This window comes from Silene latifolia, chromosome 1, assembly GCF_048544455.1.
Source record: "Silene latifolia isolate original U9 population chromosome 1, ASM4854445v1, whole genome shotgun sequence".
In the NCBI taxonomy this organism is placed as follows: domain Eukaryota; kingdom Viridiplantae; phylum Streptophyta; class Magnoliopsida; order Caryophyllales; family Caryophyllaceae; genus Silene; species Silene latifolia.
This window is the reverse complement of record NC_133526.1, coordinates 33,994,376-34,012,538: the sequence shown is the minus strand read 5'-3', so window position 1 is coordinate 34,012,538 and position 18,163 is coordinate 33,994,376. Positions and strand designations below refer to the sequence as shown.

At 34.1% G+C, this 18,163-nt stretch overlaps 1 protein-coding gene across 1 annotated transcript; it reads left to right on the top strand.

The window, feature by feature from the left end:
• The first annotated feature begins 3,505 nt into the window (after positions 1–3,505).
• Positions 3,506–15,285, top strand: LOC141586411 (potassium transporter 5-like). The gene is made up of 8 exons (XM_074407645.1): positions 3,506–3,723; positions 11,803–12,028; positions 12,114–12,362; positions 12,489–12,539; positions 12,659–12,919; positions 13,022–13,189; positions 13,284–13,538; positions 13,984–15,285. The coding sequence occupies exons 1-8, from the start codon at positions 3,589–3,591 to the stop codon at positions 14,946–14,948; spliced, it is 2,310 nt and encodes a 769-aa protein (XP_074263746.1). The 5' UTR covers positions 3,506–3,588; the 3' UTR covers positions 14,949–15,285.
• The last annotated feature ends 2,878 nt before the right edge of the window (positions 15,286–18,163 follow it).

Below are 18,163 nucleotides of genomic sequence, written 5' to 3'. Positions count from 1 at the left end.
TCGAACCGAATTTATGTAGTCCGAGATGGTTTGAGTATATTTGGAAAGAGAGTGAAAGCGGTCTTTTACCTGGAGAATATGTCCCCGGGACGGGTTGGCATAGGTTGATGCGAGAATGGTCCATGCTTCACGCGAGGTTTGTGCTCTGATAACGAGTGATTGAACGCTTGCCGGAAGTGTGCCGAGAAGAGCACCCTTGATAAGGTGATCCTGTCGTAACCAAGTCATGTGTTTGGGATTGGTGGTAGTAGCAACCTTGTCATCAGTGGAGGTTGCTACGGTTGCAGAAGGGCACAGATGAGTACCATTCAGGAACTTGAGGAGATCGTACCCAAAAAGGAACGACTCGACTTGGGTTTTTCATTGTTGATACGTGAAAGGTATGAACTTGTCAACCATTGAAAGATTGACAATGAGGCGAGGAGCCGAAGGCTCATCAGAGTTAGGGATGGTTGAGTTAGGGATGGTTTGAGCGGAAGACATCGTTGGTTTTAGGGTTTGGGATCGACTTAAAGCTGATACCATGTAAGATTTATGAAATGGTTGTTATTGTATTTAATAAATTCAAGGGTTACAATCTATGTGCTTATATACCAGTACAAGACTTGAAGAATAAGAAAACCTAGTTACAAGATTTCCTAAATAGAAAATACTAAGTTATGGAAAAATATAAGAAACGAAATATTAACAGCTAAGATAAATATTTACGAGATATTTCTAACACCTTACACCCCCGTCAGAACCACCTCTAGGACTTATGGGTTGACATTCTCGATTCTTGACCCTGAAAAAAAAGGGCCTAACGTCTCGGGTCAATATTTGAAAGGTCTAATCTGAGTAGATGGAGTCATGGAGGGGAACGGTAAGTCGGTAACTCTTTGATAATTAAATACGGCTTATAGTAAAGAAGATGCTTTTGACGTTGCACAGGTAAATCGTGTACAAGCCGTGTGACCTTTCGACATTATTCAATATTAAACACCATATATTGCCAATGTGTCAGTTTAATAGCTGACAGATTATTATATTGATAAATTATTGAATAATTATAGGGTAATGCCGTACACTAAGTCTCCCTTTGCAGATACGCCCTGCTTAAACCTAGGTATTACGGAGTATTACCTTAAAAATGGTACATAATCAGTGTACTTTTAAGTTATTAGCTAATTATTATATTACATCCCGGCCATGGAAGACCATTATTAGTCTGATTTAGTCTTTAATCAAGATGTAGTAGGGCATCAAAACTTCTCTTTCACTCATTGTACATTTAATTTCATTTTTATGGCAAGATTTCTAATTTAGACCCTATTCTTTTGAACTTAACTTAGGTTATTTCAGTTCGATTAAGTTAAATTATGTTCGGTTAAACTTCATTCAGTTTAGTTCAGTTCAACTCATCTCTTTACAAATTAACTCGTACTTCAGATCAGTTCAGTTCACTTCACCTCCATTCAGTTAAGCTCTTTTTGACCAAAAAGAGCAAGACCGTCGTTGATGAAGTCCTTACACATTCAGCTACGTGTTTGTAAGTGAATTGTGACTGTAGAAGATCTACAACTATGTTTATTTAAAAGGCTACGAATTGGGCTTTAAAACTGTTATAACAAATGTGAGAAAGATTAAATAAATGTAAATAATAAACAAGCAAAACCGACAAACAGAATTACATGGTTCAATATCCATGTGATAGCTACGTCCAACGGCAGAAGGGAGAGATAATTTATTGATATTGAGTTTGGATTAAGATTACAGAATAACTGATAGATGGGATAAAGAGGGTATATACATGAAACTCTCTAAAACCTAAACATAATTATGATAATCCCATAAACAGAACCCTTGAGACTCTCTAAAGTCTAAACACATTTATAGTAAGCCAATAAATAGAACCCTAACCCAGCCAGATTATTAAAAAAGCCAAAATTAGATATCGTTTAGGTTTAATTTCGGGGCATTGCTCCTGAACCCCCACTAGAGTATTTCATATATACCCCTTGACCCCGACTCGTTGACCGGATAGCGAGACTCCCTGATAGTCATCAAATGGCAACTATATATCAAATCCAAACATTATTGGGATATTCTCTCATGTACCCTTGAACTTTTTCGTTTTCTAAGGTGTGTCCCTCGTTTTTCACAAAAAAAAAAAATTTGACTAACAATAATTCTCTGTTACGAGTTCAGAAAGCGGTACTTTTTTTTCTCAAACCAATTATCTCGTCAAGGCCTTGAATTTGAAAAACAAATTCACCGCTCTTTGAACTCGTAGCCGGTAGTTATGGTTGGTCAAAGCTTTTTTAACGAATAAACTTTGACCGACCATAATTGCCGACTACGAGTTGAGACGCCGGTGAATTCTTTTTCAAATTGAAGACCTCTTAAAAACGGTGAATTTGAAAATAAATGTTTATCGTATTCTGAACTCATCGTCAAGAGTTATTGACGGTCAAAGTTTTTTTGCGAGAAAAGAGGGGTACATCTTAGAAAATGAAAAAGTTGAGGGGTATACGAGAGAATATCCCATTATTTAACAAATATCCCTTTAACCGCATCAAGAACACAAATTATACTTTCTCAGTTCCATTGAATTTTTCACTTTTGCTTTTTGGGTACTATATTCGTAAGTGAGAAGAATCTTCAATACAGCTTCTAATATATAACATAAAAGATAGACATGTGAGATCTTATTTAAATTTTGTCTTATACCAAGTGTATTATGAATATCGTTAAACTTTTATAATTTTTAGTAAATATGTAACTAGTAGAGATATGAACAAATAAAAAACAACGAGCATTGATATAAGTGAATAAAGTAAACGTAAAGAATTCAATGGAACAGAGGAAGTATAAGATGGTCATATGGATTATTACAAACATTATACGGAGTACATCGGTTAGGTAAATTAAATCCCGAGTTATCCGTCTGCGAATTGTTTTGGCTCTCTATATCAGGTATATATGGTAGATACATTTAGCAATCTGGATCCTCTCCATTTCTGAAGATACCAATTAAGTGATGTATCTTTAAACATTGGAAAAATGACACGGATCCAATCTTACCTGACACATAAATCTAATGACCCTGTTGCCAGATTTACCTTTGTAGCCTTCCAATTCTGATCTTATTGATCTTATTTGTTTATCTTTGGTTTTGACACAAAGATGGTAGAGAGGGGACCATTTGTGGGATTTGTTATTGGGTGATAAGTAGACTATAGGTTACGAGGACGATTAAATTACCTTTCAAAAATATTGTCAATATTAAAAAGGTAAGTAAATGTCCGAGAACAAAGAATTAATTAACAAGGGATAATTGTTTATAATTCAATCATTTGGTGTTAGAATGTAGTTGCAGAATTCTCCGGCTTATGACATATACTCCGTCCGTAATTGTTTATAATTCAATCATTTGGTGTTAAATACGGAGTACTAAACTTCAATTTGCGTGGGTCCCATACTCGATGTCCCTTTAAATACCATTTCCTCTTCCCCTTCAATTTCGACAAGCCTTCGAACACCCTTCATCTTGCACAATTGCACCTCCTCTACTCCTCTTTCTCCATAACTTTGTAACCACAACATAAAATGGCAAACGACGAAAATACAAGAAACAATGAGGAAGAGTATCCTGAGATCAAAGGGAAGACGAAACTACGTCGTCACGACTCTCTTGACATTGAATCTACTAATGTCAAGGGCCACCAAGGTCACGGCGCCAAGGTACTTATTTTACTACTATACTCATTTTCGGTATTGTTGACTGATAATCTATGGGGACATTTGGTACGCATTATTTATATATATAAGTGACGTTAATGTGATAGGAAAAAAATAGTACGAGTAACATACATACACTCGTCATTTTTTCTTTATGTTATTCTATTATTCAATAGCTAAATCATCCAGGCCTGAATAACTCGATTTACAGTATTTGTTTTCGGAAAGATTTGTAGTGTTCCATTTTCCAATAAAAATCAATACGGAATACATGCATGTGAAATTTATAGTTTGCATAAGAATCAAAACCAAAGAAGATCCACTTAGGGAACATAACACGTGCATATAGTCTAGATTAAATAATTCATTTGTTCCAATTATTTATTTGTCCTTTTTAATTTTTTGAGGAGTATTTTAATCAAAGTCAACCACATGGCTGAGACGGAGATAATAGCTTTCTCCGGATTCATTTTACCCTTGAAGAGGGCTCGAACACCCATTGAAAATACACAAAATCTCATTTGTGACCAACAATATCCGTCACTTTGGAGTGACGGATACCATTTTACCTCACAAAGTACCCACTTTTTCTCTCTCTGCAACACTATTCATGTGGTCCCCTTTCTCCACTAACCCATTTTGTTACCATTTTAACTCACAAAATATCCGCCACAAATGGTGACCCGTCACAAGGGAGACCAATTGTTGAAAATAAATGCTACAAGTACTACATAGTTGGTCTAGAGAAAAAGGATTGTATGTACTACCTCACATTTAACGACTTTTTGAGGTTTTGTGTATTTTTTTTGAGTTCTATTGAATTTATAAATTACTCTCTCCATACCACACCAATGGTAACATTGACTTTTTCACACTTGTCGAGACACATTTTGTAACGTGAATATCTTTAGTTACACATTATTAAAAATTATAAAAAATTGATATTCTTATAGCATTCATGACGATAAATCAAACAAGATCTCACATGACTATATTTTGTCTTATAGATTAAGAATAATATCAAAGATTCCATACAATCATGAATAGTGCTAAGATTCTCAATGTTATCATTGGTGTGGTATGGAGGGAGTACATTTTTGTTTTATGATGTTAAAAATCAAGTTTTTCTGAGCTTATATGTAATTTTTTCGAATTATAATGTAACTTTTTGAAATTAATATTTAAATAAATAAACTCAAAAATTTTATAATAAAACTCAAAAATTTTAAATTAAAACTCAAAAACTTTATCTTAATGTTCAAAAACTATAATATCTGATGTGCTACATCAGATGTACAATCCACTTACTGATTGGTCTATTGTACGTGCGCTCTTTTCCTTGAATATAATTCTATTTCTTTCCCTCCATATCTATAAAGGACAGTAATAATGACACCTCTTTTGCATTTTCAGTAGTAGGGGTGGTAAATGGGTCAATTAAGTTAGTTTTAGATGTGTTAATTTGGGTCGGATTATTTGGCATGTCACACATTTTGTTTTGGGATCTTGTCATTTCAATTTTTGGGTCAGTTTCAAACGATAAGTTATTTAGCAACTCTTCTATAAGACCGTCCTATAGCATAAGACGAGCCCAATAGGAGAAAGTAGCCCAAATAAAAGACTTAAAAATACTGACTATACTGAATAAAAAATGAAAGCAACAGACGATGAACAACGTCATTGCAGTTGCAAGTCCCCGTCCCCGTCAGTGCCATAACTACCGTCCCTGCCATCCCGCAATCACGACTCACTGAAAAACGCCGATCAAGTCACCAACATGCCGATTTTGGATTTGAAATTGGAAGTTTCAGATTTCTTCTTATTACTTTCTCAATTTGAATGCTCAAGACTTTGATTGAAAACTTCAATTTTTAAGGTAAAGCATGGACTTTGTATTTTAAAACTACTCAACCCATGAACTAATTGTAGCAACTAAGATTTTTAACTTCAAAACTAACAATTTTATAATTGTACTTTTCATTTATTATGATTGATAGATTGGTGGCTTCTTCTATATTTTTTTTGTGAAATATGATTTTAGTTTAATGACTAGTAGTTTTAGTATGACAAATTCATGTTCAAGGCTTTGGCTGTGTCTTTAATTTCATAAAGTGTGTATTCTATCTTTCATGATTGGTTGTTTTAATTAGACAACATAGTTTATTGGGTTAAAACCTTACGGATTTGGGATGAAAACATCGATGACCATGAGCAAGCCAGATGATCAGGTCAAGGCGGTGAATCAGGCTAAATGGTGGCTTAGGGGCGGAGCACTTATGGTGTGCAGTGTGGGGAGTAGAAGGAATTGCACTACCATGGAGAAAATAGCGAGGCGCGGTACTGAGTGTGAGGAGAAGAAAGAGTTAGGATTCTATATTTATTGGGCTTGTCTTACAATATAACTAGTCTTTTGCTTAATGGACCGATCTTATGGTATAAGACCGTCCTATATAACAATTTGTGTAAGTTATTTGATTAATTTGGGTTTGGGTCACCTCTAGTTAGGACCTTTCAGATTGGATCAATTTTGGGTATGAGACATTTTGGGTCGAGTCATTTACGGGTCAATGGTGAAACAAAGAGTATCTTACTATTCGTTGTTGGCATATTTCTCATAGCCTAACAGAGGCCGTCTAAAAGTAAATGGAGGCCCGTGCACAAAAAAATGAGGCCCCATATATGAGTGTACAAGTGTACTGTACGCCGAGATTTATATTGAACTAGTATAGACCCCGCGCAATAAATGCGCGGTATTTATAAAGTTTTTATTTTTTTAATTTATTACTTATTCATTCCAAATTTATATTTTAATATTTTCATATTTCATCTTATTGTATTTTAATATGAGAAAAAAATTAAACTACAAAACTAATAAAAAATTTGACATGTCATGAATTTTTTTATCACAAAATTAATGATTTCATTTTATAATTTTTCTTAAATTATCTTAATGAATTTTTTTCACGAAGCTAATGATATTAGTTTATTTATTGTTTTATATAGTGTAAGTATGCATCAAGTCATTTTCTAAAAAAATTAGAAATTAGAACATTATAATTATAATTTAGAATTTAATGAAAAAGTCATGCTTTAAGTAAAAGATAATAGTTTAATGGGAAGATCTCATTTCTTTCTTTACTCAGATGGAATTTGGAGGGAAAATTTTGAGGATTTTTATTGTCTTAGTAGTGAGGGGGATTTCATCAATAAAGCTCGTAAAATCGGTGGCCCAAAACCGAAGGCCGGCTTCGCCACCTGTGGTTGTCCATGGCCTTAGACGCCCCTTGTAGCTTAGGTCATGTTAATATGCACGTTATGTATAGAGGGCCGTCTATAGCAGATATCAGCTAGCATATATAGCTTAGAGAGATAGAGTTATGAGAGGTGATATTCTTGACTTAGGTTTAATTCCCGCCGACAACACATCCACCCTTGAGACTCCCTTCCCACCAAGAAAAAGAAAATTGAGAGTCATCTACAAAGATGTGGTGTGGTCGAAAGGACCCCGAAATCTTATAGGTTCCTATATTTTGACTAGGGGTGAGCAAAACCGTATACCCGATATGGTTTTTAAAACCGTATCAGATATACGGTTTTAAAAATAGCAAAAATCACTATACGTTTTAACCGTATATACGGTTTTCGGAAAACCGTGTATACGGAATCCGTATATACGGATACGGTTTGATGACAAATGCGCAATTAAACATGAAAAAAGTACAAATAACCACCTTATATTTACGTATTTTTACAAATAACCACCACGTATTTCTATTTTTACAAATAACCCCCAAACTTTCATGTATACTCCCCAATCACCACCGTATGTTTGACCCGATACTCGTTTTCTATATTTTTCGACTTTTTAATTAACAGTTTATCTGAAATTTCCATATTGCCCTTATTAACTTAACAATACCACATATCCCTATTCCTTACTTTTTTTTCCCAAATCATCCACCAAACCCTAATTCCCCAAATTGTTCAGCTAATATCAATCTCCTTCTCCCTCTTTATTTCTAGCAATTCAATTTCCTATTAATTCATGATTTACGTATTTTTATTTACCTGATATGACTACCTTTGATGAAGGGCTAATTTTTATTTATTAAGATAAGTTAGAAAAATAAGTCATAAAAAAACATTAGGATGGAGTGGAAGTTGAAAGAGGAACTTTGCGTTTTTTTTTATACAAAAACTTCAAACCGTGTTGAAAACCGTATATAGGGTTTTGTTTTTGCCCGGCCGGATACGATACGGTTTTCATAAAACCGTACCGTATATACGTATTTTCGTATCATATATACGGAAATCCGTATAACTCAAACCATATACCGTATCGTATCCGTATTATAAAACCGCATCGTATATCTCACCCCTAATTTTGACTGCTACATCTAAGAGACATGCAAACAAGTATGACCCCCTTTTTTTAGGTTCGAATTTCATGAACACAATTTTCGCAATTCTTATACCATGCACCCAAGAGTATAGTGCATGGTACTCCCATCACTTTTTTTTTTTTTTTTTTTTATTGTAATGTATAGTGGATTAGTGGGTAGTTATTAAAAGGTGCATATATATTTAAAATGACTATTTTTATTCTAACTACCAATTTTAAAAAAACAAAAAATCACTAATGCTCATAATATTGTTTACTTAATAAAAAAAAGATCATATTTGCTATATTTTAAAACTCGTTTATAATATTTAAATATATATATATTCGCAAAATTTAAGTGACATATTCACATGTTAAATTGTGTGAATATGTATATTTTGTTAAATGAATATCTGTAAATAACTCGATAAAATGTTTGTTGTTCTTATGAACAAGTAATTTGTGAACATGTCTGTTATATTGTTTTAATATCTATATTAGTTGTGTGAGTATGTGAGTTTTACTTTGTGAATATAATTTTTAATCTATGTGAATATGCTAATTATGTAATATGAATATCTGATGAGTATGTTAATTACGTGATGTGAATATCTCATTGTTATGAATATGTCAATTATGTGATGTGAATATGTGATTAAAATCAAAATAAACACCAAAATATATCAAAAGTGATCTCTATTTATAGAGGAACGAAAATTATAAATTGTAGTACTAATTTTTATATTTTTCAAATGTGTCAAATTTAAATTTTAAAGGTTTTAAATTTTAATTTTATAGTTTTCCAATAACTAAATGATGAGAGTATCCTACTCCCTACTCATGGGAGTAGGATATAATTTACCCAATTTTCGATGCCTATTTTTCCAAATAATTTCTTGTAGTTTGACCTTTCTTTTTTTGAGTTTTTAATCATTTATCATTTATACTACAGTTTTTCATGTACGTATTAATTGTATTCATAATAAAAATATGAGTAAATACTTTATAAAATTATTATGAAAATAGGAGTAATATTTAATTTACAAAAATATTACTCCGTATATTTTAAATGTATTCCGTATACCTATAATTTCCTAGACCACCTTGTATACATTACGTAGTACTTTAGTAATGCAGAACCCAAATATGAATCAACTTTCGACAGTTTTAAGGATTAATTATTCTTTTAGAAAAAAAAAAAAAAAACTCTTCTCATTATTGATGGCATTGCTTAGTCGTCGTCTTATGATCCAATCATGAAATTATATTACGTAGCTTTGTGCCGGCGAATTTTAATGAAACACATTTCATTGACTTTAAAATATGTAATGGTGCTCGATAACATACGTTGACTTTGTTTTGTATGGACTCTTTATTTACTACGGAGTACTTAGTTATTAGCGAAAGTAAATTATAAATAATCGATTTTATTGAGTTTGGCGGGCAAAATTCAGTAATCAAATTTTTGAAATATGTTTGGTAAATAGAAATTTTAATATATATTCTTCCTATTGAAATTAAATAAGACACGAATAATTAGTTAGGGTGTACAAGGTAAGTGGGTCATCTTTTTAATTTAAGAATCGAGTATTTGAATATGTTGTTCTCTAATTTCTTTCACATAAAAATTTACGAATTAAAATAAAACTTGTACTTAACGTTTAAATTTATCATTTCTTCGTTTACCAAACAATGATGATAGATTGATAGTATATTGATATTTCAAATATATGCTAAAAAAATCCTAAATACTCCCTCTGTCCCGGTCATTTGTTGTCCTTTTCCATTTTGGGGTGTCTCAGTCATTTGTTGTCCTTTCTATTTTAGGATTGCATTTCATGAATAATTTGATCCTTCACACTCAATTTGATCCACTTGTCATCTTATAATTGGTCCTCTTTCCATTCCTTGGTCTTTGTGCCAAAAGCAAAGGACAACAATTGACCGGGACGGAGGGAGTATTAATCATGTAGTCACATTAATTAAAAAAACAAGAGTTGAGTACGATGTAATACGTACCAACGAAGGCCTACTCCTCCCCTTGTCATTTTGTATTAGTAATTTAGTATGAATCGTATGATTCCTATCCTAGGATTGTAAAGAAGACTATTTCTCCTCATAAATGCCACCAGACTCTTTTTATTGATTTCAGACATAATTTCTTATACTAGTTTAATTGAATTAAGTAAAATATACAAAATATGATGTTTTCAATCCTTATAGATGGTAGCGAAATCAGGATTTGAGCTTAGAGGGGCGAAAAATTTAAAAAGACGAATGATAATAATATAAGGTGCACTTGAAAAAAATTCAAAAAATTTAAATAAAAATTTAAAAAATCTCAACCGTCGGGGGGACGAACACCCCTCTGCTAACCTCATGAGCTCTACAACTGCTTATAGACAAATTGAATATACTATTAGAGATGTCTTGAGTTTGTGGTTGAGAGGAAGGTATTATTGTGAATAATATATAGTAGGTTTAAATTATTTTTCCCTTAGTATTGTATTAGAGGTGATCAAATACGGACTTGGGTTGGACATGGGCTGGACTCACGTTAATTTTTTAGCCTACGGACAAATGGGTTAGCAGGTTTGGGACGGGTTAATGGGCTGAGCCTTTGTAGTTTTCTTAAAATGCCTTATTCGTACTTTCTTCTTTAGCGGGCGGGATGGACCAGGCTCAATGGACGGGAGGACCCATAAACAGCTCTATATTGTACCACCATTAGCTGTTTCGTAAATGATATGTTGGTAGATTTTTAGTATATTGTAGGATTTTTGTATATTTGGGTAATTAATATCTCTTTTTTTTTTTTGGTGCTAATGGGTAATTAATATCTCTGACGTTTGGTAAAAAATATATTGAAATAGCATGTTTGGAGTTCACAAATTTTAGAATAAGACGATCTTACACCGTGAGAATGTTCATATTTATAAAAAATTTATTTATTTATTTATTTAGTGTTAATAAATGAGTTGTCTTTTTACAATGTGAAACCGTCTCACACAAGAATTACTATTTGGGATTAGCAATTAGCATGTTGTTTTATGACATGTTGCTTACCCCAACTAATATTGACATATTCTAAAAGTGAAAAAGTTCCTTCATGTAACAAAGAAAATTAAAATATATCAATCTTAATCTCGAGTAGGTCTCTTGAGAGACGGTCCTTCAATAAGTTTATTTAGAGACTATTCTGCAATTTTAAGAAAAAGTGGTACAAAAGGTAATAAAATAGGTACAAATGATGATTAAAGATAAGATGAGTACATTTATTATGTAAATAGGTACGAAATTACTATGTTACGATCACAACAAAAGAGTCACGAAATACAAATAAAAAGGTACAGAAGACTGATTTCTCAATAATTTGTTGAAAGACCATCTCTCCCAAAATTTTAGTGATCCGTTAATTACCAAACTCTTTAACATATATCCTAGTAATTAAAATATCAACTATTATTATTTCTACAATCTTCTTACGATGAAAGTAATTTGTGGTCTGGAATGTATTTACAACCCTTTCTAAAAAGTTGTGAATTTGTTTAGTCCATGGAACTATAATCAAATGTCATAGTATATGTTAAATCATGTTTGTGTGCATCTATAATGTTACCCAACTACCTTGTATATCTTTTTCAATGGAAAAAACCAACTAATTATAAAGTATTGTCTTTTCTAAATTTGGTGTAATATAGGAAATGAGTTGGGCAATAGTGTTGTCTCTGGCATTCCAAAGCCTTGGGGTGATCTATGGAGATATCGGAACATCACCGCTATACGTGTATGCAAGCACCTTTACTAAAGGAATTAAACATGATAATGATATTTTGGGGGTTCTTTCTCTCATTTACTACACCATTACTTTGCTACCTCTGATTAAGTACGTCTTCATTGTGTTGAGGGCCAATGATAACGGCAAGGGTACGTTTCTTACTCGATCCCCCATGTCTTTGTACGTAGTAATTTCTTTAAAACATTGCTTAATTAAATTTAACTCTAAAAATAGGTGGAACATTTGCATTGTATTCTCTATTGTGCCGAAATGCAAAGGTAGGTTTACTTCCAAGCACACAAATTGAAGATCAACAAGTATCAAATTATCAACTCCAATTACCAAGCAAGCAGCTTGGATTGTCATTGAAACTCAAGAAATTCTTGGAGAGCAGCATTGTCTCCAAGTACATTCTTTTGATCGTTACCATGCTTTCCACTTCTTTGATTATAGGAGATGGTGTTCTCACTCCCGCTATCTCGGGTATATTTCTATCCTTTACTCGTATTTCTATACAGGTTTTTAGTAATTTAGTCGTAAATTAATGTATGGCGGTTGCTGTTATTCGATGGCTAAGTTCTAAATATGTTTATTTTCTTATTTTGACAGTTTTGTCCGCGGTTGGAGGATTAAAAGAAGCATCACCTATTTTTACAGAAGGTAACATTGTATCTTGTAAAATCATTGCTTAGTTAGCACATATTTTAGGCGTAACCAGTGCCTTCATATTAAGTCTTAAACACACCAAAATATTTTTTGTTTGTGTTTGTGTTGAACAGGAAGAGTGATTGGGATATCGGTTGCTATATTGGTTTTGCTCTTCTCGGTTCAAAGATTTGGGTCAGATAAAGTAGGATACAGTTTCGCACCCATTGTGAGTTTGTGGTTCGTAATGAATGCTGGAATTGGTCTATACAATTTCATCAAATATGATCCTAGTGTTATCAAAGCTGTAAATCCGTGGCACATCATCCAGTATTTCCAAAGAAATGGAAAAGATGCTTGGATCTCCCTTGGTGGTGTTGTCCTTTGCGTCACAGGTATTCTCTCTAATATTAAAGCTGTAAATCCATGGCACAGTACAGGTTCCATTGCACGGCTGTGTATGTAAGAAGTAAGTAACAGGTATTTGAATGTGACAGGAACGGAGGCATTGTTCGCAGATGTGGGTCACTTTTCAGTAAGGTCTATCCAAATAAGTATGTCGGTTCTTGTATACCCGGCTCTCATGTTAACTTACTCTGGCCAAGCTTCTTTCCTTCGATTACACCAACAAGACGTTGCCACCACCTTTTTCAAGGCTATTCCAGGTTAATCCACACTGTCCACTTCCTATTATTATGTATTTGTGCTAGGCCAATTCTTTATTTTTATTTTTTTTACATTTTAATTTTTTTGCTACAGGTCCATTATACTGGCCAATGTTTGTTATAGCTGTTCTAGCCGCAATCATAGCGAGTCAAGCTATGATCTCTGGGACTTTTTCCATCATCCAACAGTCTCTTGCTCTAGGTTGCTTCCCTCGAGTCACTGTCATACACACTTCCAAAAAATATGAAGGCCAAGTCTATATCCCAGAACTGAACTATCTCATCATGATTGCTAGTGTAATCGTCACAATCACTTTCAGGACAACTGAAAAGATCGGAAATGCTTATGGTACGTTCTTATACCAGTTCAGTTGTGCCGATTTCTAATAATATTGGATACACCCAGCGAAATTTTAGTTGCCTTATTTTTATTTTAGACCATGAATACTAACTTCACTAATTAAACAATTAGATAGAATATGTGTGATCAATGCAAAGAAAAAACAACATTTACCCTTAATGCATGCCTCAAATAAAACCTATGTTACTCAGACTCGGCTGCAAGTGTCAGATGTAAAACTCTGTCTAGAGTGGAACACCACTTTTGTTTGTTATTAGACTAAACCGAAGTGTTACAGACACGCTGCCAAAGTAAGTTTCAAAGAAACACAATTGAAAACACGGAAAGACTGTTTCCGAGAATAAAAAATGAAAACTGCTCAAGAATCGGTAGTGAAATAGTAAATCCAATCATTTAGTTTAGTTTGATTATTAATCACATTAATGAAATGCAGGTATTGCTGTGGTGTTTGCTGAGGCAATCACATCAAGTTTCATGATTCTGGTAATACTAGTGATATGGAAGAAGAACATAGCCATAGTGATCGTGTACGTCGCTTGCATAATGTCCGTGGAGCTGGTTTACTTAACCGCGGTGCTCTACAAATTTCCACATGGAGGATACTTCCCTATTGCCTTCGCCTGTTTTTTACTGTCTATAATGTACATTTGGAACTACGTCTACCGAAAAAAGTACCACTATGAAGTAGAGAACAAAGTTTCACCCCAAACTTTAAAGGAGTTAACCACTCAAACCAACTTTTGTCGGGTTCCCGGGATGGCAATCTTCTACTCTGAACTTGTTCATGGAATTCCTCCTATTTTTGAGCATTATCTCGGAAATATCCCTGCCTTGCAATCGGTTGTTGTCATGGCGTCTATCAAGTCCTTGCCTATTAGTACTGTTCCCTTAGAGGAGCGGTTTTTGTTTCGCAGAGTGAATCCTAGAGAACTCTATATCTTTCGTTGCGTGGTCAGGTATGGATATACTGACGCTCGCAACGAAGAGACTTCGTTTGAAACCCTTCTAGTTCATCGGCTCAAGGAGTTTATGAGAGACGATTTTTGGGTTCACCTTAAAAATAACCAAATCGAAGAACGATCAGGTGAAATGGTTCATGGTACAGACCATAACGGTGACAACATTGGCAATGCCGTGAACGAGGAAGAGGCGATGAGGCAGGCTAATGAAAATGAATTAGAAAAGGAAGTAGAAGTAGTTGATAAAGCTTCTCGTGTCGGAATCGTACACTTGACGGGCGAAAATGAAGTTGTTTCTGGTAAAGGAGCTGGAATTGGGAAGAAGATTGTCATTGATTTGGCTTATAATTTTATCAAGAAGAATTTGAGACAAACTGATAAAACACTTGAAATTCCTCACAAGAGGCTGCTTAAAGTTGGAATGACCTATGAACTGTAACCACAAGTTTTCCCCTGATTGCCGATATTACTCGTTTTTTTTTTCTATGACGAGGGGATCCGTAATCGCTACCTTTGGTGCGCACTCGGTCGTCTTTATCATTGGGTGTTTGTAATGTTTCTTTCAATTTATTGACTGTGGTATGTTCTAAATGTGTGCCTTGCCATATCACACAAATTTATTGTAAAACGAGTGTTAATTTCCTTTTACTTATATGAGTCACAATTTGCTTTTGCAGTTTTGCATATATGAGTTTTGTAAGTAATTCAAATTGTTATATAAGACGCTAATTGTGATTTGTGAATGGATTTGATGATAGATTCTTGCCCTTTTGATATTAAGATAACTTAGCAAAGTTATCAATTGAATTTGCTAATAAATCTTATTATTGCCGTTTTGGAGTTGTGAATTTTCAAGTAAATGATCATTATCTTTATGGAACATTCTAAAATTCTAAATTTCGATGTAAACCGTACTATATATCTGAGTCCTAATCTCAATCTCGGTCGTTAGTTTAAGATATCAACGCCGACACTACAAGAGCAATACCCGATAACAATGGTCGGTAAAATTAAAATCCGTGACTTTAATTTTCTTTATTTTTTAACGTTGCAGTAGACAAATTAGGAAGAAAGATCAATAATAGGGAGAAAATTATTGGTTGTTAATTGTATGTTGTAGACTGTAGTATAGAAAAGATAATTATAACTGCTCTGTCTTTCGCATACTTTATCAAGTCATAAGCACTTTGATACTTTTTCACCATCACTACCCTTCCTCTTCAATAAAGCTATCTCTTTTCTCTCCCTTCCATAACCAAGCCAATGTCTAAAAAATTTGTCAATTATAAATCTTAATTTGCATATAAAACAAGTAATTTTAGCGTTTTGTTAACAATTTCATTAATATACGTATTTAATTGATACAATGAATATTTTCTTATAGAGTTTTTTATAGGGTTTGTAGGTCATGGGTGGTTGACGAAGTAGAGGGGGAGAGTAGTCAGCGAAGTGGAGGGAGAGGGCGGTCATCGACGTAGGTGATTGGTTGTCGTGGGCGGCCGAGGAGGGGGAAGGGGGTAGGGGAAGGGGGAAGGGGGTGACTGGTGGTCTGTGACAGGTGGTCGGACTGGTCGAGTTGAGCGTCGGCGGCAGTCTGTGCACGATGGGGCAGGGAGATGGTTCTCTCCCTCTTTTTTGGAAAAATTGACAAGAATAATCCGACCTTTTAGCTCTCTTCCGAAAACAGTCCCACCTTCCATTAATCCCATAATAATCCCACCTTTATATACTATCTTCTTTAAATAAGCCTTGTGACTGGTTACTTGGTTAACCCGTTAATTTTTTTATTTTTTACATTTTTCCCTAATTCAATCATGCTCCAGCTCCATCACCTTCAGTTCTTCACCCTCATCATTTTTTTTTCTTCTTTGATTTCAACTCCCCCATCACCATTACCACTATCCCATTGTAGTCTCTCCAGCATCCCCAATTCACCACCGTCATTTATCCGTCTTTTAACTCTTATTCTCGATCTCGATCTATCTCCCTCTCATCTCTCTTTCATGCAAAATATTAAAAAAGTAATTATTTTTCACTATTTTTAATTGAAAGAGGATATTTACAATTAGAAGAAAAGATGACTAAATTGAAGAGCGAGTAATGAAGAAGGGCTATTATCAATTCATTTTCGAAATAGAGATTATTGGTGGTTGCTATGGTTATTGGCGGCTTTGAAGGAGAAATTGTTCAACAAGCGATTATTTACATTGGGACTGAATCGATATTATAGTCAAGAACAACTTAGAATGCTTCTTGCTTCTAGTTAAGGTTTGTGGTATTAGAAAAACTAAAATGGAGATTATGCACTTATATTATGTTATTGTTAGTGATTGTATTGGTGCTACTACAAACGATTTCTATGTTGTTGGTGATAGTAGTATTAGTATAATACTCCCTCCGACCCAGACCAAAGGTAACAGTTACCTAAAATGGACGAACCATACCAAAGGTAACATACTATAAATGACATATTTTTGGACAATATAATCCTTATACCCTCCTCATATTTACACAAATACCATCATGTGGCCCACCCACTAACTCCTTATTTAACTCACTTAAACCCATTTAATAATACCCACTACTCATGTGGTCCACTCACCAATCTTTCCATCTTTGCCCCTCCTTTTTACCTATTTTCTTAAATAACCTATTTTTCACCATGTTACCTTTCGTCTGGGTCGGAGGGAGTACATTAATACTAGAGAAACTAAGTTGGAGATTATTTTTTTTGTCTTCCGGAGTACGATTCTACGCCGGCCTTGACCGGATTTGGACATAGAGATTTGATGGCGATGATGGAGGTGTGAAAATGGTGGGTTAGTTGAGGTGGAGGGTGATTACACAGGGTAAAGGGAGTGACTAATGTGTACTTGACTTGGTATTGTAAGTAACATTTTCATATGGCTCGTTTTAAGAAGACAAGATATAAAGGTTGGACTATTTTGAGATTAATGATAGGTGGGATTATTATAGAAAGACGAGTGAAAGGTGGGATTATTCCCGTCAATTCTTCCTTTTTTTTCTAAGTTGTTATGGATTTATGTGTGAAATGAAAGGCCCAAAGTCTGAAAAAGTAGAAAATTTTGACTATGATTCAGTAAAATGTGCGTATAAAATTCTCAAGGGACTCAGGTTCAACTTTCAAGCCTCCCCAAGAATAATCTTGTGGAGCGTTTATGACCTGAGTCTAAATCTTATAGACTTCGAACATGTTACTCTCGGGTGACTTACATGATATATATGGTTTGTAGGTTATCATGTATATCCGAGGATTTACCAGTGCACACCAAAGGTAGCGGCTACGGGTTCCCTTGTCACCAAAAAAAAGGAAAACAAATATAAGTATGAGGTAACACGTCCCTTAAATAATTATTCCTTTTTTACGGGAAATTACTCTTCAACGGTAGTGACATTTTAATTTAGTTAGACTTTATATTTAGGGGTTTAATTAATTAGTTAGACTTTATAATTTAAGAGAATCTTCTTTATTGTAGAAGAAAAATAGAAGAGGAGGAAATGAGAGTACGGAGATAGTATAAAATGCAGTAAGTAGATTATACAACCAGTTGTATTGGTTGTATAGAATAGAACCCGAGTTTTATAATGTGTTTGCTTGAGCTTAGACCTATTTATCACGAGTTTTATTTGAAA

Bases quoted from the DNA above. Each gene is read 5' to 3' on its own strand.
- LOC141586411 (XM_074407645.1), top strand. From the start codon at position 3,589: ATGGCAAACGACGAAAATACAAGAAACAATGAGGAAGAGTATCCTGAG. The intron at 3,724-11,802 runs GTACTTATTTTA...GGTGTAATATAG, and splicing joins ACCAAGGTCACGGCGCCAAG to GAAATGAGTTGGGCAATAGT. The intron at 12,540-12,658 runs GTAACATTGTAT...TGTGTTGAACAG, and splicing joins ATCACCTATTTTTACAGAAG to GAAGAGTGATTGGGATATCG.